The sequence below is a fragment of the Sceloporus undulatus genome, chromosome 5, assembly GCF_019175285.1.
Source record: "Sceloporus undulatus isolate JIND9_A2432 ecotype Alabama chromosome 5, SceUnd_v1.1, whole genome shotgun sequence".
NCBI lineage: Eukaryota > Metazoa > Chordata > Lepidosauria > Squamata > Phrynosomatidae > Sceloporus > Sceloporus undulatus.
Genome location: NC_056526.1, coordinates 149055137 through 149081741, shown reverse-complemented (window position 1 = coordinate 149081741; position 26605 = coordinate 149055137). Strand labels below are relative to the sequence as shown.

Genomic DNA, 26605 nt, shown 5'->3' with positions numbered 1-26605 from the left:
ACATTCCTCTTCTCTGCGTATAGGAAAAAACACTCTGTATATTACCCAGGCTGCATCCACACTGGAGAAATAACATAGTTTGACACTACTTTAACTACTGTGGCTCAAGGCTCTGCTCCACTCTGGGCCCCACAACAAACTCCAGCTCCCAGAATTCCATCAGCCTGAAGCAGGAAAGACGTTAAAGTGATGCCAAACTGGGATTTCTTCAGTGGCCGGTGCAGCCGCCCTAGTTTCCCAAGCCTTATGTATGTGTATGTTACAGTATGTTATATGACTGTGTGTGCAATGTATATGTATCTTATGGATTAAGTTAAAGCGACCTTAGTCCCTTAGTCTTTGTTACATAAACGGTTCACCCACTGACTTTTTCTTCTATTGCCATGCATGGCTCTGCGTGTCCCTTGTTAGCATATCGGCCACAAGCACAGACTGCACGAAATTAATACCAGTTTGAGACTTGCTTTAAACTGGCACGGCCTCAGTGCTCAGGGAAATGCGCGGAGTGTAGTATATTGATGGCACTCGAGCTCTCTCTCTCTTGACAGAGAACGGCTCAAGTCTCACCAACAAAAACTACAGTTCCCAGGGACTTTCCAAGGCATCATGGCCCATAACAGAAAAGCAGGCAGTGGATGAAACCTTTATAGAAACCAAACTATATATCATATGTGTGTGTCTGTATAGAAATCTATATATCTGAAACAGACATAATATACCATACCATACATATCTATATCTATATAGATCATATCATAAAATACACCTATATACCTACATCTATACATAAGGTAATATTATTATATATATTAATATCATTACTGAACATATACTCAATACCTAAATATCTACTATTATATGTGGTGTGTGTGTGTCTGTGTACACACACACATACACTAAGGCTCAAACTAGGCGCTGATCCACACTGGAGAAACTAACCTGGGTTGGCACCAGCTTACCTCTTTTCTGGCTGAAGTGCTATGGGATTCTGGAGCTAAGTCATTTTAAATTAACGAAGGAGAACCTACACACAGCACAACTTGGGTCGCACCATTCTGCTTCCATCGCTCCATAACACCCCCCCCTTTTTTTTAGCTGTTTGGTTTCTTCCGCTGCCTCTTTATCGCTCGGCCACGCCCCCAAGGTCACCGCGCGCGCTTGTGATTGGCTGCCGGGGCTGGGGCGTTGCTAGGGGATTCCAGTGGCTGTTTGCCTCCGCGTTCGGAGCTGCGACCTCTCTCCATTTTTACTTCCGGAGCGTGCGGCGTGACGACGACGATGCGTCGCCCATCCGCTTCCGGGTCAGGTGTTTTCCCCCGGCCTTGTGAGGAAGGGGCCTCTTTTGTGTCGGGAGCGTAAGCGGCGGCGGCGGCGGCGGGTGTTTGGAGGCGGGGCTCCGTCATGGAGAAGATCCTGGAGGGGCTGGTGAGCTCCTCGCACCCGCTGCCGCTGAAGAAGGCCATCGTGAGGCGGGTGGTAGAGTCGGCCGAGGCCCCTTTGAGCGGCGCCCAGTGCCGGGCCATGTTCGAGCTCAGCTCCCGGCTCATCCTGCAGGGCACCGACTCCTTCCAGCGCCAGGTCGGGCGCCAGGTGCTGGAGGCCTACGCGCGGCACCACCGCGACGCCTTCGAGGCCTTCTTCGGGCGCGGGCTGGTGCTCTCCTTGCTCCGAGGCGGAGGCGGCGGAGGGCCGACGATGACAGCGGCAGCCCTGGACCCTTCCGTCCTGGACTACATCCAAGGCGGGCTGCGGCTCCTGATCAGCTGCCCCGCGGTGCTGGAGCTCTTCGCCTTGCTCCAGGAGGAGGCGCTGCGGGTGATGGGCGAGCGGCCCCCGGCCCCTCTCTGCGCCCGCCTCTGCCAGCTCCTGGCCGACTTCCCCCAGTGCCTCCCCCGCGGGAGGAAGCCCGCCCTCGCCTTCTGCCAGCAGCTGGTCCGCAGCATCGCCCACTTCCAGACCCAGGGCACCCGAGAGGCAGAGCTGCGCCTCTACGTCTCCCAGGTCACCCAAGTCAGCGGGCTCCTCAGGAGCGTCTGGAAGGCCGAGCCAGACACCCTCCTGCCCTCCCTGCAGGAGCTCTTCGCCATCATCTCCTCCACCGGCAAGTCATGGGCGCCAGCACCTCCGCCTCTCTCTCTCTCTCTGCTCCTGAACGGGTCCAAGAGCAACAGCAGCCACACCCAACCCCCGTATTTGCAGATCTGATTATTCATGGATTTGATACATTCCCTCCAGCGCAAATCTGGTCAACATCCAACAGACACTGACCATAGAACTGCGCTGGAGTTCCATGTAGGAACCTCTGGGTCTTTCAGTGCAACTTTTGGTTAAAGTTGACTGTTGAGTTGCATTGGAGGACCCAGGGATCCATAGAGAGATGTCCTCTCAAGTAAAAACATGGTGTTTTCGTTATTTGTGCTTTATTAGATAAAGTTTTTAGTTAAAGTTGACTGTTGAGTTGCATGTTACCTGGTGTTCTAAGAGAGAACATATTAATCAAATCCACGAATAATCAGATCCACAAATATCAAAGCCGCAGATATGGAGGGATGAGTGAACATTTCTGTGCCACTTATCAGTGCCCTTGAGCACTCCCCAGGTGGGCTTTTTGGCTACATGGCCATGTTCTAGAAGAGTTTGGTTCTGGTGTTTCACCAGCATCTGTGATGCTCTTCTAGAACATGACCGTGTAGCCCAAAAAACCCACAAAATAAACAACTGTGGATGCTGGCCATGAAAGCCTTCGCCTTCACTCCCTAAGCGGTTTACAATGTGTAACCTCATTGCCCCCAACAAGCTGGGTACTCAGCGACCTACGTAAGGATGCCAGGCCCTGAATCGGCCCTGAGCCCTTGGCTGGGATTGAAATCACAACCTTGTGGCTCCAGTACAGGCGTTTAACCACTGCGCCACCAGGGCTCTTGGGTGTCTCTTTGGTCCAAAGTTTTGTCTTAGAGCCCCTTCATGCTGCTCAATCCTAGCACTGTGATTCCTCATTTAAATGCCAAGTCTTCATGACCAGATGAACTTCATCCAAAGCACTTGCAGAAGTAATCTCAGAACCAGTGTCAGTAGTTTTTGAGAATCCCTGGAGAACAAGAGAAGTCCCAGCAGACTGGAGGAGGGCAAACATTGTCCCCATCTTCGCAGAGGGGGGAAAAGAGAGCCCACCTAATGACCACCCAGCCATCCTGACTTCAATACCAGGAAAGATTCTAGAGCAGATTATCAAATAGTCTGTAAGAACTTTGAAAGAAATGCCATTATCACTAAAAGTCAACATGAGTTTCTCAGAAACAAGTCATGCCAAATTAATCTTATTGCTCTTTAACACAGAGAATCATAGGCTTGGTAGATAAAGGGAATGCTGTGGATGTTGCATATCTTGCTTTCAGTAAGGCGTTTGACGATTTTGCAAACAAGCTATAAAATGTGGACTAGACAAGGCTGCTGTTAGGTGGATCTGTAGTTGGTTGACAGACTCAATCTAAGGGTTTCTCACCCATGCCTCCTCTTCAATCTGGAGAGAGGTGACTAGTGGGGTGCCAGAGGGTTCTGTCCTGGGCCTAGTATTATTCACCATCTTTATCAGTGACTTGGATGATTGAATAGAGGGTATGTGTATCAAATTTGCAGGTGATATTAAATTAGGAGGGATAGCTAATGCCCCAGAGGACAAGATCCGCATTCAAAATGACTTTAGTAGATTAGGGAGTTGGGCCAAAACTAACAAAATCCATTTCAACAGGGGGAAATGTAATGTACTACGCTTAGAGCCAGTGTGGTATAGTAGTTTGAGAAATGGACTATGATTCTGGAGAGCAAGGCTTGACCCTGCTCATGAAAACCCACTTGGTGACCTTGGGCAAATGGTTATCCCATCAAAAGAAACTTGCCAAAAATATATATATTATGTTATCCTTAGGGTTGCCATAAGTCTGAAACGACTTGAAGGCAAATAACACCACACACACTACCCACCCTAAGGTAGAAAAAATGAAAGGCTCAGATATACGATGGGTGACATCTGGCTTGACAACAGTACATGTGAAAGGGGAGTCTTAGCAGACCACAAGTTGAACATGAGTCAACAATGTGATGCAGCAGCTAAAAAGGGCAATGTAATTCTAGGCTACATCAATAGGAGTGTGGTGCCTAGATTGAGGGGAGTAATAGTACAACTCTATTCTGCTTTAGTCAGGCCTTACCTGGAATACTGTATCCAGTTCTGAGCCCCACAATTCAAGAGGGATGTTGACAAGTTGGAATCTGTCCAGAGGAGGGCAACCAAAATGGTGAAACGTCTGGAAAGCATGTCCTATGAGGAGTGGCTTAGGGAGCTGGGTATGGTTTGCCTGGGGAAGAGAAAGTTAAAAGGTGACATGATAACCATGTTTAAATATTTAGATGGCATATTGAGAATGGAGCATACTTGTTTTCTGCTGCTCCAGAGACCTGGACAAGGAGCAGTGGATACAAGCAACAGGAAAAGAGATTCAACCTAAACATTAGGAAGAATATCCTGACAGAGCTGTTTGATAGTGGAATATGCTGTCTCAGAGTGTAGTGGAGTCTCCTTCAGGGCTTGGACCCTTGTGGTCTCTTCCAACTCTATGAGTCTTTGTATAGTCTGGCATCACCTGTCAAAGATGATAGAGCTGATTTAGGGACCAGTTCTACAGAAGGCATGTGCACTGGCTTTTTTCTTAGTAAATGGAGGGATGTGCTTCAGGCATTTTCTTGGTACTGTATTCTGGAAACCTGCTAAAGTGTGCTCAGTCAAATAAACAAGGCCCAAATCTGTGGTTCCAACTACTTACCATGTCAGTGTCCACTTCTTTGTTGTGTCTGTTGATAACACATGTCAGGAAGTTTAACAGTTGCTGAAAGTGTTCTACGTGTACTGAGAGATTACAGCCAAGGAGAGATGAAAATATGTATGAGAGCAAATGGTGTCCAGGTGTCTTTTCTTTTCTTTTTTATGCCGATTTAAATGAAATAAAACACATACTTCTCAGTTAAAAAGTCTCCCTTTATAGGAGGGGTTATTTTACATCCTAGAAAAGACTGAAATATGACACGACCTGGATGAGAGCAATTTTCTAGGGGACTTAATATGGAGAATGTAGCGGGTTGGATCCAGCCTGCCTGAATTGTACTCATGAGGTACCCTGCTAAAAGAAAGGAGAGGTGATTCCTCCCCCTTCAAATTTTCCAATGCCTTTCCCCCTACCTGCCCTAGAGATGAAATGGCATTACAGGCTCCAGAAAGAAGTACTACTGTGAGAATAACACCGCTTCCATTCCTCTAGCAGGAAATCTCAAGTGTATCTTGAGCTCTTTTGAAAACGGAAGGGCATGTCTGGTTCAACCCCACTATGTGCATTAATTTAGATGGTCCTTAGAATTTGTGTAAGTTACTCTTCTGACACTGTAATATATCCTTAAAAATTTCTCTCATCATTACTGACTTAACTAGAAACAGAACATAATTATGTTTTTTTATACAATTGATTATTACAGATACTTCTTTTGAACCTTCAGTTGCCTTGGCAAGTCTTGTGCAACATATCCCATTGCAAATGATCACCGTGCTTATTGGAAGCCTTACCACAGATCCAAATGTAAAAGATGCAAGTATGACACAAGCTTTGTGCAGGTATGGGCTTTGTGTTGGGAAATGGTCTGGCAGATTATCAGATGTTAAAACATTTTACAGATTTTAAGTATTTTAATGGGTAGATTAAAATTTTAATGGTTGCATGTCATTTAAAAAGTACAAGGACATTGTTTCTAGATAATGTTCTTCCAATGCTGTATTGGAAGAGGGATTCTTGTCTTTGCAAAAGAAGTGGCCAAATGCCTCTCTAAAGTATTGGAACTACACTGGATGTATGTGTGCTGTGTTTTTTTTAAGCAACTTCCTGAATGTTCAGGGACATAATTTTAATTGATTAAACTATTTTTAATTTGTTAAAATAGCCTACATGGTACAGCCGTAAGCCATTTAAATTAATTTTTCAGCCACATATAATGATTTTTTAAAAAATGTTTTTAACTGTGACTGAGGAAAATCTAAAGGTACCGTTTATGGACAAAACAGATGTGCTAAGGTATGATGATCTGTCCTCTTTCCTTCAGATCATTAAACTTGTGATAAGCAAATACTTTGAAACTGAACACAAGTTCTTGCTTGTCTCTTTTCTATTTTAGGCAGGATTTGTATGGTTTTTGAATTGCATATGATACCTGGTATGTGAAACTATGGGAGAGAAAGGCAGGGAACAGACACAAAGGTTTTCATCGGATACCTCATAATATATTTCAGTGATTACAAGACCCTTAACTACATAGTTAAAAACAAGCAAATGTTATTTATTACTTGGATTCCACACTTTAATGTGAACCATTCCCCCTTGAGAAATTTGATCCCCCCACGTGTTTCAAATTCAAGCAAATATGACATTTAATTATGATTGCCATTATCCCTGGGGTCTGTAGACATTATGGTCCTGGCTGCAAGCTTAGCCTGCATTTATGTGGTTAACAACAATAGCTTTGGACAGAAAAATGGGAATAGCTGTTAACCAGTGCATTAAGGCAATCTACTAAGTAAATGTATATATAGTCGTCCCTCCCAATTTGTGGGGGATTGGTTCAGGACCACCCCCCGCAAGTCGGAAAAACGGCAGATATTCAAAGTCCATTGGTTAAAATGGGAAGGTGCTCCTACGCGTGCCTCGGGCATGTGCACCATTTTGTCCTCCCTACTTGTTGCAAAACAGGGAGGGACGAGTGTACAGTGAGCCCGTGCCATACGTGGGCTCCTTATAGGCAGCTTTCAGCATACACTGAAGCCGCCTGGGAAATACGCGTGCACCCCATGCACACACATTGCCATGCAGTAAGCATGAGGTCAATTATATCCAATGGGGCTTGTGAATTGCGTGCATGGCGAGCATGAACCCCATTGGTTATAATAGGGCTCAAGCTTATGCAATATTTACTTTCCGCCGGGGGGGGGGGGGGGTCCGGAACGGATCTCCTGTGGAAAGCATGGGCCCACTGTATAAAGATCCAACTGACTATTCCTGCATAGAATTCAAGAAAGAAAAGAATTCAGAGATTCTTCTTTTGCTAATCTATTTAAAGTTACATACCATGTTTTCACCTGTAGGTTCAAGATAGTTGACTACTTTAAGCCCTCATTACCCTCAAGGATTGCTAATGAGTAAAAAAAAACTTCTAGTTAGTCAGTATTTTTGTTGCCTGCCTGACCCTGCATGAGAGCCTGTCACTTTAAATTTTAGTGGTGACATTGAGGTGGGCCAGAACAAGCAGCTTCCATCATCACGAGAAAAGTTATATCATCAGGAGTTAAAATTAAGGTATCCAGCCTCCCATACCTGCTTCTCTGTCAGGACAAGACATATAATTCTAGGGATATACAGGAGTGTTTAACCCTGTTACCAACCATGGGATGCTTTGCTTATGTGGGCTGCTGGCTTGAATTAAAATATCCACTGTTTTGTTGCAAGGAGAAGAAGGGTGCAGCTTAATTTACTTAGGTTTGAGGAAACCAACTGGCATAGGTAGAAGTCCTTTTGGAAAGAGATTACATAGCATCTATTTTTCCATGCCTGAGCCAGTGTGATGTGGCAGTTTGGACTACAACTGTTTTGAATCCCAGTTCAGCCATGGAACCCACTGTATAAATTACATACTCTCAAAGGAAAGCAAAGGCAAAACTGTTCTGAACAAATCTTGCCAACAAAATGTCATAATAGGGCCACCTTTTAGAGTCACCATAAGTCAGAAACTACTTGGAAGGCACACAACAACTATTTTCCCATAGAACATGCTACGTGGCAATCCCAAGGTGGCAAGAAATAAGAAACAGAAATCGATTGCTCCTTTTTTGATGTCAGAGTAAAAGTGGGAGAAATATGGTGATCATAGATGCCTATCTGATTTCACTGAAAGAAGTGTCCTTTTATACAATTCTTGGCAGAGATGGCACACACACACAAAAAACCCCATGTATTCAGCTTACAGATTTTGTCAAAGTTAAAAATTTAACTGTTGTAATCCCACCTCAATCCGCAGGGAGAGGTGGGAAATACACATAAAATTAATACTGTTGTTGTTGTTATTATTATTATTATTATTAAAGCCCAGTTTTATTAGAGCAGAGTGAGCTCCCCGGTCTGATTAGATTGGGACCAACAATTGGAAAAGAAAAGTGAAAATTCCCTAAACCCTCCCCCATGTGCCTGGAATTCCACTCCTTCCCATAATAATAATAATAATAATAATAATAATAATAATAATAATAATAATAATAGGATTTATTTATATGCCGCCTAATCATTGGGAATCTGGGCGGCTTACAACAGAGAGGATAATAGATGGTTCCCTGCCCTCAGGCTTACAATCTAAAAAGACATGACACAAAAGGAGAAGGGAATGGAGAGGGGATCAGGTCCAGCATTCTTCTCTCCTTCTGAGGCCTGGACCAAGGCAGATGTACTGGAGGGAGGGCTCTTTTTCTTAATCAAGGCTGGGCCCGATGGCATTGGATCTGTCCTTTCACTCCTTCCCAGGCCAGAAGATGACAGTTGGAAGGAGAGAGGGGAGGGCTCTTCCTCTTCAGGCCCGATGGGCCTTATATATGAATGATCTGGGGAGGGGGGAGCGGGATGGGGCATCTCTTCATTTATTATTTTTCAGGTATTTCACATCTTGCCCCTTCCATATTCAGCCTTCAAGCTCCTTTACTTGCCCTTTGTTCTGATGGTGTGTGAGTTCTGTACCCTTTCCTTTCAACCCTCCATTTTCTCATCTTGTGCCATCTTGATGTCTCTCTGCATCCTTTCTCCATTATTCTCCTTGGCACTAAGAGCGCAGGGGAACCTAGTTTTCCCATGAGGGTGTGATTCTTTCAGGTAAGTAGCAGGCATAAAGAAATTAATTTCTAGCCTGGATTAAAAATCAAACTGAAGAAGAACCTTGCAAGTTGTATTGGTTTGATCTTATTCTTGATTTTAAGGCAAGCATTAAGTATCACTTATGTTTATATTTGTAGCCAAGGCATTCTAGAGCTTCGCACCTGACAGGACTGTGAGGTCATGAAGAAATGCTTCAGTTGAAATAAAGCTTTCCTACAACCAAAGGGCAATCTTGAGAAATGTTTTCCAAGGATAGAGTATCATGCAGTTGTTTGACACTTGGTGTGACATAAAGTGATCTTTATGTGGTGGTCCAGACATGTAAACTAGCACTAGATTTAAGGCATGCTAACATATTTCTTATCACTTTTCAGAATGATTGAATGGCTGTCCTGGCCATTAGCTCAGCATGTGGAAACCTGGGTGATAGCACTGTTGAAAGGACTGGCTGCAGTCCAGAAGTTTACTATCCTTATTGATGTCACTTTGCTTAAGATTGAACTGGTAAGTAATAGCAATTAATGTTGGAATTGTTATAGTTACACTGTGACTGGCAAGCTTTTTTTTTTGTAGAATAGCTGCTTTTCTGCCTATTCTGATTAGAGGGTTATAAATGTTGAGCTATACGGAACTAAAATTATTTCACTGCTGAATATCTCAAAATTGTATTTATGATGTATGTTTGTTTTTCAAAGGTTTTTAATCGACTTTGGTTTCCTCTTGTGGGACCTGGTGCTTTGGCTGTCCTTTCTCACATGTTGCTTAGTTTTCAGCATTCTCCAGAGGCTTTTCACTTGGTAAGTCATCCTTGTCTGAGATTTAAATCTACTGGTTAGAAACAACATGCGGGCAATTGCTATATAGGGTGGAACATTCCATGGTTTTCACTCTAAAACTTCAATTGCAGTCTTGTTCACAGAGAAAAGTATTGATGATGTATTGCAAAATTACTGTATTAATGACATAAGTGTTCATAAGCTTGTATCTGATAACTGGACATGTTGTTTCTAGGAGCTAGTTTTGAAGCAGTTGTAATAGCTTGTGGATTCAAGAGGCAAAAGCCAATCCAGCGTTATCCTGCTATTGTAATATAGTAAACAAATATTAACAATAATGATTGGAAATATTAGAAACAGCAGTCCTGATTATATAATTATAGTCCTGATGGCTACTTGCTGTGTTTGGAAGGTGTATTTGTACAAAACAAGATTTAAAACAAACGTAAATAGGTAAGACAGATTGTACAGTAAGAAGTTTTTATAAGCTTACTTTAATTCATGGAACATATGTCACTGGAAAAGTGTGATAGAGGTGCTGTCTACTTTTTCTTCTGTTAAAGATATGTCATGTTTTCTTTTTTCTTTTTTTTTTCTTTACTATTAAGAGTTTTTATTATCTTCTATGATGGCTTGTATCTCTGTGTGTCCCATTGTATCCCACAGGTAGATAAGAATAACACATGTCTTTGTTTTGTTTTGTTTTTTAACCAGATAGCGTTCTTGTTAAAAGCTTTGGGTTTCATTATGGCAAAATATTGATACAAATGCTTTGGTCTGTTTCTTTTAATATTAGATTGTACCACATGTAGTGAAACTGGTAAAATCCTTCAAAAGCAATAGCCTGCCTTCTAGTACAACGTTCTTGGGACAGCTCAGTGAGTTAATACACTGTATGATGTATCATTATTCAGGATTCCCGGAACTCTATGAACCTATTCTGGAAGCTATCAAGGTATGGTAATACAAAAACTTAACTTTTATAAGATTGAAACTGGATTCATTCTTGTTCTATACCAAATCTGCTACATGCCATTTATACCATAAGTGGTGATGAGAATATTAATTGAGAAACTAAAAGAAAAGAAAAAGGAATCACTGTCCAATAAGAGATGTGAAATTTATGCTACCAGTATTGATCTTATACAATAAGATTGTTGGTTTCTTCATCCCAAAAAGGACTGAATAGTAGATTATGATAATGACTATTCTTGCCTTGAGCATTTCCATGGAGCTAATTTACCCAGTGTGATTTTTGAAGAGAGGAATGATCTTTGGGTGAACGCCTTCATTTTAGGAATCCTGGATTAAGTTGGTTAAAAGATTTCCTTATCAGAAAATCTGGTTCCATCATGTCATATTCTTAAGCAAGCAAACTGTGTAATATGTGGGGAAGGATAGGAATTACAGTGGACTTCTTCACATTTTCCTGGAGTTAGGGGTACAGGATCCATGTGAAAGTGGAAAAACTACAAATAAAAAAAACACTATTTTATTTTATTTTTTGCCTGAGAAAACACCTCTCTAGGTCCTCTAGGGTACCTCTGTGGTTAATATCAGCTGGAAACTGACCGTGTGCTGGAGGAGCTGGAGGATCTACAAATGCCTAGAGGAGTTTAGAATTGTACTGGAGGATCTAGAGATTCTTAGAGAGAACATAATAATCAAATCCGTGAATAATCAAACCCACAAAATTCAAAGCCGTAAATGTGGAGGGCTGACTGTATTCAGAATGTCATAACATTTCCTCATAAGGGTCAGAAATGTATTCCATAAAGTGGGAATGTACTTCATATTATATTTGACTTTATAGATTCTTTTGACTGTGGCCTTGTAAGGAAAACAGATTTATATTAGAGGCTTTTTACATGCTAATATTGCAGTTTAGAATTTAAGATACTGTTTTTCTTGACAAACAAAGAACAAGAAAACAGACCCAAAATCACCTATAATGCACTTTGTAACTGGTAATCTTAGTCGCTAGAAATTTGTTGTTTGTGTATACACAGTGAATCTTTGATGATTAGCCAAACAATTGTATTGCTGCCTGTACTTTAAAAGTATTTTCCCTACTCTAGTAAGGTATTTTCCCTACACTAGCAATAGGGAAGAACTTAAGTCCAGGAAACTGTAGGGGAATGCATTCTGTTGGAACATTTCTTTATAAATGGCGTGTGGAGTGGCAAGTGCATAAGGATGTTGCTTGAGGTTCAGCTCACTTCCTTTTTTTCTCATAGGATCTTCCTAAACCCAGTGAAGAAAAAATTAAGCTCATACTGAATCGGAGTGCCTGGACCTCTCAGTCCAGTTCCTTGCAGTCTTGTTTGTCGGGATTTTCTGGAAAATCTGAAACTGGAAAGACAGGTCTAATTAACTTGGGAAATACATGCTATATGAACAGTGTAATTCAGGCACTATTTATGGCCACAGAGTAAGTGTAAACTTATTAAATATATTAGTATTAAACATATTACGCATATGTTAGTATATGTGTGAGCCCTGATCCCCTTTCCTAGAACAGGGAGAAAATATATTGGAGTTTAGAATTGTAACATTCTATAGCAGACTGGGCATATACTGGTAGCTGTTTTAATGCTTTTATATACCTTAAGTAGTCATAAATATGGGTTACTGTATTTCATAATAGATACTTACATGCTACAGACATATTTGCCCACTACAAGTATTTGCTTTAGGCTTCAATATTATATTTATTCAACTTGAGAGAACTATTACTGATATGAATGAATTGAACTATGCTTCAAAGCTATGGCTTATGTTGAATACTTAACAGTAAACCTTAGCAGTCTACAATTAATGTTACGTTATGGGACATTGTTAAAACAAAACACTCGACACTACAAAAAACAAAATACTTTAGTCTTTAGTATTTTTCTATCCTTTCAATGTCAGGTGTTTTGCTTTAGAACATTAGAACATTGTATTTGTGGAAGTAGCTGAAAATATGATAATCTCATTCTTTTAACCTTTTACAGTTTTAGGAGACATGTATTATCATTAAATCTAAATGGGTGCAATTCACTAATGAGAAAGTTGCAGCATCTCTTTGCATTTTTGGCTCATACTCAGGTGTGTAACGCTTTTTAAAAATGTTATTGCTGTAATATCTCAGAATTAGCATGAATCTCAGTATTTCACTGTCTATCTGTATAAAAATATAAAGACATAGTTTGCCATAAAAGCAAGTTTGAAGTAGGATGATTAAATTGAGCAGCACAATCAAGATCTCAAAACAATGATTTTTATTGTATGCAAAGAAACTAGTTTCAGATGTCTATAGTCAGCTTTTCATCTGTGATTTATGAAACTAGAGATCAGTATCCATGTTAAACTTCAGGGCTTGTTCAATCATGTAAGGCATTAAAAGTGATTAATTCAACAGTACTACTACAACACCTATGCATATAACTTTTCCATTTAGTGTGGGTTAACATAAATAGACTGTTAGTTTCCCTGTATATTTCAGATAAACGCTTTTCAAATTTTTTATTTATATTTTGATGTAAACTTGATATACTGTAAATTCAAAAATTGCAAAATGATTTTGCTTATAAAATAGGTAGTCAGGTATTTATATCACCAACACCGATTTATTCAGTAATCAGTGCAATTTATAGATAACCTTTGAATTTTGCACCAACAGACTTGCACACTATTTTATTTGGCTGTTCCTTTTCAGTATGGAACACTTCTTAGAATGGTATCAGGATATTTGACTTTGCCTTATTATGTTTGCTTCCTGTATTTAGAGGGAAGCATATGCTCCTCGAATTTTCTTTGACGCTTCTAGACCGCCCTGGTTTGCTCCTAGATCTCAGCAGGACTGCTCTGAATATCTCAGATTCCTGTTAGACAGGTAATAGTATTCTGGAAACCAGGAATAGAGAGAGAGTGTGTGTTAAATACAGCTTTTCAATGTATGCATTTTTTTCTAGTCATTTGATGTTTTCTTTAAAAATGCCAGAATATTCACCACAAACATCTGCTAGAGTTTTATCTAGAACTGCAAGCTGTAGTAATATTTCTAGTGTTCAGTAACTGTGAATTACGGTTGAAGATACCTTTTACTTTGGTATGGGAATGTGGGATGTCATTAGGTTTTATTTTGGTCTCCTGAGCATAAAGTTCCTTATGAAATAGCAGAAATTGTCTCTGTGTATGTTGAAAGCTTATGTAGCATGCTAAACTTGCCATTTTCTACATAGTTGAGTCCCATTATGAGCTGAACTAGGGAATGAAAGTAAACTAGTAGCAGTCATGGATATAATGGGTCCGCAATTCAGAACTTTTTATTCTTCTCTTGCAATATATAAATAATTGGATGTCAGTCCAATATATTGAAGGAGAGAAAGAGAGAGATTCAAAACATGGAGGAAAAATAAATGACCTGATTTGATTTTTGTTTTGTTTTGTTTTGCTTCATTTCAATTAGGCTGCATGAAGAAGAAAGGGCTTTGAAAGCTCTGTCTTCATCAAAGCTTCCAGGAGATATGAATGAAGAGTCACTAGTACAGGATGTATCCAGTAAGACCCAGCTGTTTACCAAACCATCTTGCACAGCAAAAGAGGAGAGAACCTTAATAGAGAAAATGTTTCGAGGGAAACTACAAACAAGCATATGCTGTTCAAACTGCAAAAGTACTTCTCACAAAGAAGAACCCTTTACAGATCTCTCACTTGCTTTCTGTCCCCCAGTATTCTTAGAAAATATTGAACCATCAAGTGTGGACAATTTGTCTGAAGGAAAAGATACCAGCATGGAACAAGTCAATATTGGGTCATTCAGTCCTGTAGCAGAAACAGCATCTGATATTCTAGCAGTTGGTGACTGCTGTGAAATGGTTACAAATGATGGAACAGTGAAGGACCTCCCCATTGATTCAAACTGTGAAAATGTTACAGATTCAGTTACATTCAAGACTGAACACAAGGATAGTTTGCGGAAACATGTCACTGAGGTTACCCCCTCAGTTACTGACTTGCTGAATTATTTTCTGGCAACTGAGGTTCTGAAAGGGGATAACAAATATTACTGTGAAAAATGTGCCTCTCTACAGAATGCAGAAAAGACTATGCAAATAGTGGAGGAGCCAGAATACCTCATTCTCACTCTCTTACGATTTTCATATGACCCCAAGTGTCATATTAGGCGTAAAATCTTAGACAATGTGTCACTTCCACTTGTTCTGGAGTTACCTGTCAAAAGAATTGTCTCTTCTTTAAGTCCAGTATCAGGTGTGTGGTCTATGGGTGTTGAGTTTTCTGACACTGGTGAGAATCTAGCTAAAAAACTTAAGCCTTCTGGTGCTGAAGAAGTGGGTTGCTCTCAACTAGTCCCTTATGTATTAAGTTCTGTTGTGGTGCACTCTGGCATATCTTCAGAAAGTGGACATTATTATTCCTATGCCCGAAATGTTTCCAGTTCAGGGTCTTCATTGGGATCATTTGATCAGTCTCAAAGTCTGGCTTTAACTTATCCACAGAGTAATTTCATGGCTGGAGAGGCACCTGTTGCAGCTGTTGAGAAGGAACTGGGAGAGAATGAGGTGTCAAAGGAGTGGTTTTTATTTAATGACAGCAGAGTGACATTTACCTCATTTCACTCAGTCCAGAAAATAACAAGCAGATTCCCCAAGGACACTGCTTATGTGCTGTTTTACAAAAAACAGAACAGTGCTAGTGCTCTTAGTGCTACATCAGCCAATGGGCTCTGCATCAATGGAGACCCTCCCCTGCAGAAAGATCTTATGGATGCTATTACGAAAGACAATAAGCTGTATTTGCAGGTAAGATACAGAAGTTGCTAATGTGAAGGAAGACTGTTTATATGCTATAAATGTTGACTGACTGACAGAAATTGCAATCTTATACCCTCTTAACTTCAGGTAAGCTTCAGGCTAAACTTAGAGAACCAGATTGATGTAGTGGTTTGAGTGTTGGAATATGATTCCAGGATACCAAGAATGGAATCTCTGCTCAGCCATGAAAGCCCATGCTTTGGGCAAGTTATACTTGTAGCCTTGGAGGAAAACAATGACAAATCTCATCTGAATAAATCTTACCAAGAAAGTTCTACAATAGGGTTGCCATAAGTTGATTCAACTTGAAGGTTCATAATAAAAAACCATGGCCAGAATGGCACAGCAAGTATCTCTTGCCATTTCAGGAGCTATGTTTAATTCAAGTATTTAGCTATAGTTGTGAATCCAACTATGATTTGAACTTCTAAACATTCAGCAATGAACTTGGCTCTTCATATCTCTATAGAGCAGTGCCTTTGGAAGCAAAAGTGCTAGCTGTAACATTGATTTGACAGTGTGTGTACGTCCCACACAGTCATTTGCAAAATTGTTTTAGTCGTGTCAAATATGCAGATGTTCATAAAGTGAATCCATGAATTTCCTAATTATGTAATTAATTGATATGTATGGACAAAGTATAATTAAAAACATGGTGTTGTGGCCAACTCTTAACTTATTACCTAGGGAGATGTCCCACTTTCTAGGCCAGTGGGAGGAGGATTTATTTGCTTTAATTTTTGTTTTTCAGCATATGTATCCAATTCTACCTGTTACAATACACTTGAGCACTGTTTCTCAAACTAATATGACAATATAAAAGGCTAACCTCTTACTACAAAAAGTCTTGTTTTAAAATACATACATCAACCAGTTTTGAGGGCAAGGTAGTATTAAATTTATCAATTTGTCCCAAAGGTTTTTAGAAGCCTAATCTGATTAAGGCCAAACTGGCAGCCAGTTCATTTTGGGCAATAATAGATAATAAAAGCATATTATGAAACCAAATGAATTGTTTACAGGGCATTAGTAGTACAAAGCTCAGTGCACAAACCCAGCTTGAATAATACTAAGGTATTTGGAATCCAAAATCATGATGTCTTAGAATAGAAATGTATGCATATCCACTTTGTTTTTTAGTGCATGTGCACTACTTAGAATGATCAACAGTACTTCAGAATACACAATGTATTAATAATACACATATACAAAAAAGCAAAAACTACAAAATGGAAGTCTATAGCCTGAAGAAATGTATCCTCCGGTAAAAGACAGCAGTAAAAAGAGGTGCTTATGCAACTTGGTGAGATGTGTAACACAGTACTTTTATATCTACTAAAGAAGCCCTCTCTCAGATCAGATATGTCTGCATCCCAAGTGGGTCTTCTGTCATGCTGTTAGGGAGCAGGCAGGATAATGTGGGAAGAGTCAATCCAGATGACTTAGGTATCCAGAATTTAAGCAATTTATGTCTGAAAGGTTATCCCAAACACTTTTCAGAGTCGTGAATAGCAGCAAGGATCAACTCTAATTAGGTATAGGGTGCACCCACAGTCTTCATTGCTGCTGCATTCCAGTTTTTGGCAACTTTTCAGAGTGTACATGTATCTCCATATCAATGGATTTTTTTTATCCACATGTTCAAGCATCCTTGAAAATATTTTTAAAATATTTATATTCCAAAAAGCAAACCTTGATTTTGCCATTTTATATGAAATAGAATATATTATATAAAGACAGAGCTTTTTATAAGGGACATGATTTTAATGTGCCATTGTATTTAATGGGACTTAAGCATCAATGGACTTCAGTATCCATGGGGAGTCCTGGAACCAAACCCCAGTGGATGCCAAGGACTCACTGTACTAATCCAGCCTTAGTCTAACCAAGTTGTATGTTACTATAGCCATATCTGACATCCTTAGGAATAGGGGCAGCCAATGCTGCATCAATCTAAATTGGCCAAAGGTTCTCTTGGTCACTATTACCACATGGTCATACAGGTTTAAAGCTGACTTCAGGTGTACTTTAAATATATAAACCCTGGTTTTAAAGGGGAGCACATCACTCAAAGGGGGTTAAACCTCGGTTCTAGATACATTCTCCCTTCAGACCAGAATGTGCATGCATTACATCTGAATTAAGCCTCAGTTTGTTAGTTCTCATTCAGCTATTTCTGCCACTTGGTACTGGATCAGGGCCCTGACAATGTCCTTGGAAATAGATAAGAAACAGGAATTAGTCTAAATCCCACTGTGTAATGAGCTGTTCCTGATGAAGGGGCTACATAGTGCTCCTCCATAGCCAGGTCACTCACCTGTGCAGAACAACCCCCCCAAAAAGGTAAAGTATGGAATGGAGCCTGATATCACTGGGATAGACCTACTGGTGACATGGATGCCAAAATCCTGTATATTGTTCTGAGCCAAATGCAGATACTAGTCCCAGCTAGAATAAACCCACTGTCCCTAAGTGCTGACTTACACTCAGCAGTTAAGAAAACCCTATTTAGGCAGATTGTTTCCAGTTGGGCCAGCAAATGGATTTTGGCCAAGAGAAATAAAGCAGAGTCATAAAAATGTATTCATTTTGTAAACAAAACAGTGATTTTCAAAGCTACAGAAATAGCATTTGTACTTCTAGTGCTGAACTGCTGAAAAGACTTTGGAATAGCTTGTTACAATTTCCAGGTTTTATATATGCTTTTATTAATGTTTCAGTAAAATGTTGGAATTGTACATACAGAGTCAAAGGACAGGATCCAGTGAGATATATCTGCTAACAGAACTGCTTCCCTCATTATAGCTCCATATTATAGGTAAAAATCTGCTCAGGGTGATAGGAAAATCTTCAAAACCATTTCTGATTGATGACTGCAGGGCAGGAGAGGGGAAGAAAGTTCAGTCACTCTGGCGCTACAGCCCCAAAGATGCTGTGTTTAGGCCACAGTTAGAAGCTACATGGCATTTTTCAGAAGTCAGCAAGCTGCTTGTTTCCTTTACATTTTGGTAGAATCTGAAATTCAGGTATGCTTTGAGTGTATTTATACACTCAATGAACATGAACAAGCACTTGAATTTACTCTTCAGAGGGGAGAACATTAAGTTCTGAATTTCAGCCACTTACCCAAACTCTTTAAAATTTGAATCTTTTATAGCTTTTTATAGCTTTCAGTATGTAGATGCGAGATATTTTCTTTTCTTTCTTCTGTTACCTTTTCTCTCGATCTGTCCAGGGAAAGAAGCTCCAACCTGCCAGCCAAGTCCCAGCAAAGCTCACAGAGTTTAAACAGGGTCCCAAATGTTAAAGCTCCTTTTCCATACTGCTTCTCTCCTGCCACTATCTGTTCTAACTCCTCGTTCTTACAAGGCCATTGGTTCCCCTAGTCTTTCTTGAGCACCACCCTTTGACCAAAGCTCCCTCTGCTATCCCCTTTTTCCTCACTGCCCACCTTTGGAGTCACTGCTCTAATTCTATAGCAGTGATGAGCAAAGTGTGGCTTGCAGGCCACATGCAATGGTCAAATTTGGGAGGGGGCAATTGTCCCCTGAGAAATTGGGGACATTTTGTTGTTCTTACACTAGCTGTTTTACACCCAGGATAGACTTTTTTAAAAAGTAGAAAGGTTTGCTGTCTTATGAAAGAAAGGCCTCTTTGGTGACTAAAACAATCTGAGGAGTCCAGACCGCCCAGCAATTCCCAGTACATTCCCAAATCATTTCCATCAACTCATCAATAGGGCCATCTTGGGACAAAATAGCTGCTAAAGCCAGGATGTCTCAATTGTAATTGAGTTTTGTAGTACTTGGGGCCTATGATACATTTCAGCAAGACTTTGGGACCAAAAAAGATGCTTCTTTGTGGAGGGATGCAGTGAGCAGGTGTGACCTTCCAAGGTGGGCATGTGACCCCAAACTCAACAGTTGCCCAACCTAATTTTATAGAATCTGAAGATTTCAAACAAAGCAATTTCTATGTAGCATAATTCATATACACTGTCTTAAGAACTTGCCTGAAAAAACACCCACCACCAGCTTAAATAATCATTTAGAAAACCCAAAATTCCATAGTTTTGGAAATGCTGATAAAATATAGATGAAAAGATTTTACTGCATTACACACAGAAAATAATCAGTATTACTCTTTTGTACATTAAATTATTGCTACTGTTTTGTTTATGTACCTGGCAGTTATGACATATTCCTACTCCCAAGGAACATACAATCTTTGCTTCTTAACTGTAATTAATGGCTAGCAGATTTTGCTGATTGTAGCTTTTGCTTCGATTTCCCTTTCCATTGATAGCATTCCTTAATTGGGTGTTGCCTTTTGAGTAATTCAACAACAATATTTAGTCCTTCATCACATGTTTAAGCAGATGATACAATCATAATATTCTAATAAAATTAAGACAGTCCATCTCAGCTTGTTGCGCAAAACCGTTTGTAGGTTTTACAAAGAATCTTTGATATAGTCAGACTGTAAAATACAGCAATTCCCTGCATGAGTTAAAGGAGATAATTTACGATGGTATAACTAACCACTCTTTCATGAGTAGATTTCATGTTATTAGGTTTATGTTTTCATCCTGCTACAGGTGTAGGGAAAATGGTCCACTGCTGGGAATTCTGAGCAGTTTTCTGGCTGATACAGCTATCGCTCTTGTTGAATCCATATTCACTGTCTGATACATAGAGATGATTTGGCTAATTAATATAAATGTGTGACATGTCTTCTCCCACTGAGCCAAGCCTATAGTGCAACTTGGTGAATTCCTGTGCTATGTATGCATAAAACATAATGCTGTAATGCATAAAACATAGGTCATTCCAGTTCACTGCTGTTGCTACTTCAAAATTTACAATCTCTTACTCAACTAGAGACAGAAAACGTGCTCCAGTAAGATTGCCAAAGAACTAGACAGAATCCCTACAGCACTACCATTTGTTACACTTAATAATCCCCAGTAGTTTAGTAAATAAGAAAGCACTGGCCTAAATCTTAAACAGTCATTGCAAAACCAGAAATCTCTTACAATAAGATTTGTATGGTAGCTTTTATCACCCAGCCAAGATATATTTTAAAAATAAAGCAACTAAAGCTGTACAGCAGGGGTAGAGCCCTGGGGCTGAATCTAGCACTCCTGCAGTACATTCCTATCCTCTCAGCTTTCCCAGACCTTGTCTGCTAAAGTGTAACACCCTCTTTCTGTTGTTTTCATGTTTTTGTATGAGTTTTTCCCAAACTAAAAGATAGAAATGCCTCCTAAGACTTACTTTCTGGCAGTAAAATATTGTCGCCTTTTGGTCCCATTTTTTTTTTGCCTTTGCCTTTTGCCCCTGGGAACTTTTTTGGAATTGAATTTGTCTCATATCCTGAAAGAGATGACTTAAAGTTATTCTGCAACTTTCAGGGTGTCCTTAGGAGTATAAGAATTCCAGTTTCCACAAAGTTTCTATCTCTCATGTTTACACCTAGAAATGTGAATATGTGGTTGATATAAATATGCACATCCTTGTTCTGTAGAAAGTGTTTCTGTACTTTGGAAATTCATATTCTATATAATTCGACCACTATATTCTATATAACTCGATAACTGGAAACCCTCTTGGTGACCTTGGGCAAGTTACACTCTCTCAGCCTTGGCAATAGTGATGGCAAACCCCCTCTGAAGAAACTTGCCTAGAAAATCCTATGATAGGTTTGCCTTAGTGTCGCCATAAGTCGGAAATGACCTGAAGGCAAGCAGCAACAACAATGGGCTGACTGAATATGTTTCAGCTGTGTCAAATTTGAAATAACCCTCCTCTTTTTTGTCTATGATAATGGTATGATTTTTATGTAAGGTTTCTTAAAACTATTGTATGTATATGTGACAGTGCTTCATCTTTCTTTTTCAGGAGCAAGAGCTTAGTGCTCGGACACAAGCCCTACAAGCAGCTGCAGCTTCATGCTCCTTTCGGCCAAATGGATTTGATGACAATGACCCCCCAGGAAGCTGTGGGCCAACTGGTGGTGGTGGTGGAGGAGGATTTAGTACTATTGGCAGGCTAGTTTTTTGAGGGAGAGAGCACCCAATACATTGGTCCCTAAACAGCTCCCACTACTGCTTAAGACTGTTATCACTGAACTGTATTAAATAATGTACCAAGCTTTTTTCAAGATGTGATCTTTGGTCTAAAGAAAACTTTTTTAATTTGAAATAAATACTTCCATCATGGAGAAATCTACCTCTTAAATTCAGTTGTTTTTATGGAAAGATATTCTTGGCCAAAAGAGGAATTAGAAGATTTTTATGGCACTAGGTTAACTAATAAAAGCACTTACAATATGTAATCCAAGTACTTTGATGAAAGAATACTTATTAATTGAAAACAGATGATTACACAAACCCAACAGTGTTTGTGACAGGTTTAATTTTTTTTTTCATAGAGCTATAAATCCTCAAAAACACTAGAGACGGTAACTAAAGAGTAAATGAAAATCCAAACTGTTAACAGTGTAATCCAGGATAAGACATCTTCCAATTACAGGTACATATGTAAAGAAGTCACTTTAATGTGTTTATTAACTCCCTTTTAAAATGTGCATGGTCTTGTAGGAACAAAGTTTATTTAAAAAAGAGCAAAATTTGTAGTATTTTCAATTGCTTTGAGGATTTTAAAATTATTTCAGGGATTTCATCTGTTGTGTTTTGAGGAAAGAGACTCTGTATGTGCCTTGTTGTACTGTAACCAAAGTACAATTTTTTTGAGGCTGCAGAAAAGTGTAGAACATGAGATGTTAATTTCTTGTTTAATATGAACGTATGAATTTGGAAAGTGTTATCTTCTCCAGAAGTAAAGTCTGATGGTTCTGTAAAAACTACTAGTTGCTCATGATTTTAAATCCTAAAATAGACTTAAAGGTTTGTGAGAGAAATATTGGTAATGTTATCCATATTTTTGAAAGAAGCTGTTTGGGTCTAATGACAAATTGATTTTCATGCTTTTTCACTTTATAACTTTTTGCAGGGGGGGGGTGAAAGAAGATACATTTTCCCGCCATTAAAAATACAGTAGTTGTGAAACAAGCGAAGTTAAATATTTGGCTAAGATAGTGCCTGTTAGATTTCTTCAGGTACCTTGCTCTATTGCTCCATCAGCATGATCTAATCAAGATTATACAGGTTTTGAAGGTCATTTGGTGGAAATGTTCTAAATGTTCCTTAAGTTAAATACATATTAGTTGGAATTATTCTATGTTGAGCTTCAGATATAAGTAAATCTTTGAATCCAGTAAACAAGAAAGGTGTTCAGGAATTATAAAGTTGCTGCACTGACCTTACTTAATCTGGAAGACAGAAATGCCAACTTTAGTTATTAAAACATGTATGCCCCACCTCATACCTGGATATCTCAGGGCAGGGAAAAGTAATGGCACATAAACAAGAGTAAAGGCAGCTTTAGGTTGGATTAATGAAGAATGAGAAACAACACCAAGATGTCCAAGGATTGATACATGGCCTTACTTGCTAATTAGCTTACTTGCTGTTCACCGCTATGATCTTTGGAATAGCGGTATATAAATAAAACAAATTATTATTATTATTATTATTATAAAATCAGGAACTTTGACTTTTCTTTGATAAGTCTGTGTTCGTGACTCTGTTGACTCTCTCCTCCAGTTGTCTTACTCATATGTGGAGATAAGCAGTGAAGAAGTTGTTAAAAACAGAAGAGCAGCCATGCTGCAGACTGACTACCTGTCTAATTGAGGATCCTGTTTTGTACAAGTGAAAGTCAACAAGCAGGACAGAAGACAATGACTCTTTTGGGTTCTTGTTTTGAAGGCCCAAGTTAAAGAATATCTTACTAATGTTTCAAATAATTTTAAAGAACTTAATATTTGAGTAAAAGGCTAAAAATGAGGATGAAGTCTGAGTACAAATAATGGCAATTTAACATTTAATAATGCAATATGTGTTTACTTTGTGTGTGTTCGTTTTAAAAATGTGGCAGATTCTTCAGACAGTATTGGTGCTATGAAAGAGGTTTCAGTGTCCTTTACTTGGAGTCTTCCCCTTCTTGGCTCTTGTATAATAAAGTGCCATACATGAGTGCACTATACACAGCTCACGCTGAAGCTGCACATCAAAACATGGTTGCACATGCCAGTGGCACATGCACCATATGGTGCTGTAAGCATGTGCCCCCATTGTTTTCAGTGGGGCGTGAACATAATGCGGAATTCCCCCTTACACGGAGGGATCCAGAACGGATCCCCCACGCAAGGAAAGGGCCCACTTTTTGCAGTAAATGTTTATAAATATCTCTTTAAACGAGAGATTACCTCACTTTAAAAGAGGTAACAAATTAATGACAAGTACCAAGAAATACCACTTTATATTTGTTGTATCCTATAATTAAAATGGTGCTGAACCAGCATAATTGTTGTGTGAATACAGGCTGAACTTTTAAAAGTGAAAACACTTGCTGTTTCTTGCAGCCAGCCTCTGTTAAGGCTTTGAGATGAATACACCAACTGTTTCCTTTTTTCCTCTGATACTTGATAAAGTATTCTGTTCTGCTAGAACACACTTAAGTCTCATGCTATTGTAAGTCAGGACCTGCTAGGTGGAGACAAGCTAAACCCCTTCCCTCACTCTGGTCCTGTGCTGATGTATTAGATTATAACTCCCATCACGTCTTTTTACCTCCATCTCTATCCCCTGTAAAAAGTTGAAGGCAGCAAGTTGGGGCAAACTGCTGTAGGCATTTTCTTGATGTCACAAAATGAGTGTTTATGTTGCTGTGCCTTTCCATAATGGGAAACAGCAATATCCAGTCCCCAGATTTCAATGAGAAGGGGAGTGACCTCAATATCCGTTAAGATATGAAAAATGCCCACATTTTCAGTTTCCTAACAGACATGATAGGTAGGGTTGGTGGTAGGATGAGTGAAACTAATTTTATATCTAGAATTACAACCCAAATTGCACAAAGACATTTCCTGGCAAGTGATAACAATCTAGATGTTTGCTAGCTTCTGGCACTTGACAAATTCATGGATGGGATGGACTAGATTATAAAACAATAAAAAGACATCATGGTTGTTTTTTAATGTGAGGTGGAGAAATTGAATGGTGTGTGTGTCAGTCACAAGCTTAGCTAAGGAAGAAGTCTCAATGAGCACAGATAAGGACTTTGAGAGGACAAGGTGTCACCAGGCACAAGCAACTACAACCAGAATGAGCGGATTGTTAAGACTTCTGTACAATGCAGTCACCTCAGATGTGCATAAGAGCCTCTGAAATATGACACAATGTCAGGAGAATGAGTTGCATCACTTATTGCTACAACTGTAATGAACACTACCCAGTTCCAGCCTGTGCTTCCTGCAAAAACAATTTTCATGGGATTAAGGAGCCTTGGTGGTGCAATGGTTAACAATTTGTGGTACTGCAGCCACAAAGTTGTGAGTTTGATCCTAGAGGAGGGCTCCAAAATCCATTCTGCCTTCCATCCTTTCGTACCCAGCTTGTTGGGGGCAATTGGCTTACACATTGTAAACTGCTTAGAGAGTGCTAGTTCACTGATAAGCGGTATGGAAATGTACTTGCTATTGATATTCATGAAAGTGGTAACAATTGAACTATTGAAAAAGTATTTTTTCTCAGTGGAGAAAAAGTGAACATCTGATGTGAGTTGCTCTTACCTTTTCCCCCAAAAGGCAGGAATATGACCATTTTAAAGAGTGTCCACTAGGAGGAGTAACCCTCATCACATGTTAGTTTAAGTTCCTGCCTGTTTCTTTTTTTCCTTTGGTCTCTTTCTTCAACTTTTCCTGATTGGTATTTTTTTTAAAAGGAAAAGAAAACAAGAGTGATCCTAAAACTAAGGAGGGTGAACAGATTCAATTGAAAGCAACAGTTCTGAATGAAGATGCTAAGGCACATCCTCCAAGCCATCCCATCAGGAGATTTGCTGTCCTCCCTGGATTTGACTGAAGTTCATTTGCACATTCCAGTCCACCAGTTGAACTCCAAATACCTGTGCTTCAAAGCCTTCCCCTTTGGCCTAATGCCGGCCCCCAGAATCTTCATGAAGATCATGGTGGTACTAATGGAACCAAATACACATCCATCATTTGAATAACCTGCTGGTACACCCCACCTCTTTTCAGCAGGACCTTCAGCTGGTATTAGACTCCTTTGATCACCATAGTTTTCTGGTAAATCATTGGAAAAGCCACCTAGTCCCTTCCCAAGAAATCCAGCACCTGGGAGCAGTGATTGACACACAATCCAGAACTGTGACTCTTCTTCCAATAAGGGTGCAGACCATCAGCACTCCATTGCCCAGGTCAAACAGACCACATGAGCAGATCTCTAATTCCTGGCACATCTTCAGGGCATTATGATTGCCACCACAGACTACCATCTATGGGCACGTCTCCCCTTCACCCAGAGGGCTACTGTATGCTCTCCTTGACAACATGAAGAGTAAGAGCAAAGAACATAATGGTGATTTTCATGGCCCCAGCATAACTAAAGAAGCCTTGGTACTCAGAGATAGTGAGCATGGCGGTGCATTACCTTCATCTCCCAATGTATCTGGACCTTCTGATGGGAAGGAGTGTCACCTGGCTCGGGGCTGGCTCCACCTTCATGTCTGACTAATGAAAAGCACTTTTTGAGAAATGTGGTTACATATGGTGCAAGTGTAAAAAGCAAGACTACCTCAAGGTTTCATTTCCATTACTCTTGGAGTTCCTTCATGAAGAAGTTGATAGTGAACTCAGGCCTAACACAGTAGAGAGGCAGGTTGCAGCCATCACCTCTATTTTGCCTCCTATGCGAGGTGACAAGCATTCATCTCATCCTCTAATCCGCAGGTTCATCAGTGGTCTTTCCTTGGATGCCCCCTTATGGTCCACAGGTTTTTCTTTGTGGAATTTATGCACCGTCCTAAAAGCACAGTGCCTCTGTTTAAATTATCAAGATCTCACTGAAGCACTTGTCTGAAAAGTGCTTCTACTAACTGCATCACTCTGGTGCAGTTAGAAGGGTTTCCGAGCTGGG

General features: G+C 39.9%; 1 protein-coding gene across 2 annotated transcripts; it reads left to right on the top strand.

Annotated features, from left to right (window-relative positions):
• The first annotated feature begins 1275 nt into the window (after positions 1-1275).
• Positions 1276-24645, top strand: USP38 (ubiquitin specific peptidase 38). 2 transcript variants are annotated; one of them, XR_006104078.1, is made up of 11 exons: positions 1276-2101; positions 5524-5659; positions 9323-9452; positions 9644-9745; positions 10521-10679; positions 11962-12155; positions 12721-12814; positions 13495-13601; positions 14178-15531; positions 21444-22076; positions 23210-24645. XR_006104078.1 is itself a non-coding variant. In XM_042468471.1 (10 exons), the coding sequence occupies exons 1-10, from the start codon at positions 1402-1404 to the stop codon at positions 21603-21605; spliced, it is 3138 nt and encodes a 1045-aa protein (XP_042324405.1). In that variant the 5' UTR covers positions 1276-1401; the 3' UTR covers positions 21606-22407. The 2 variants fall into 2 exon arrangements, 1 of the variants encoding a protein (XP_042324405.1); XM_042468471.1 differs by lacking the exon at positions 23210-24645 and having other exon boundaries at positions 21444-22407.
• The last annotated feature ends 1960 nt before the right edge of the window (positions 24646-26605 follow it).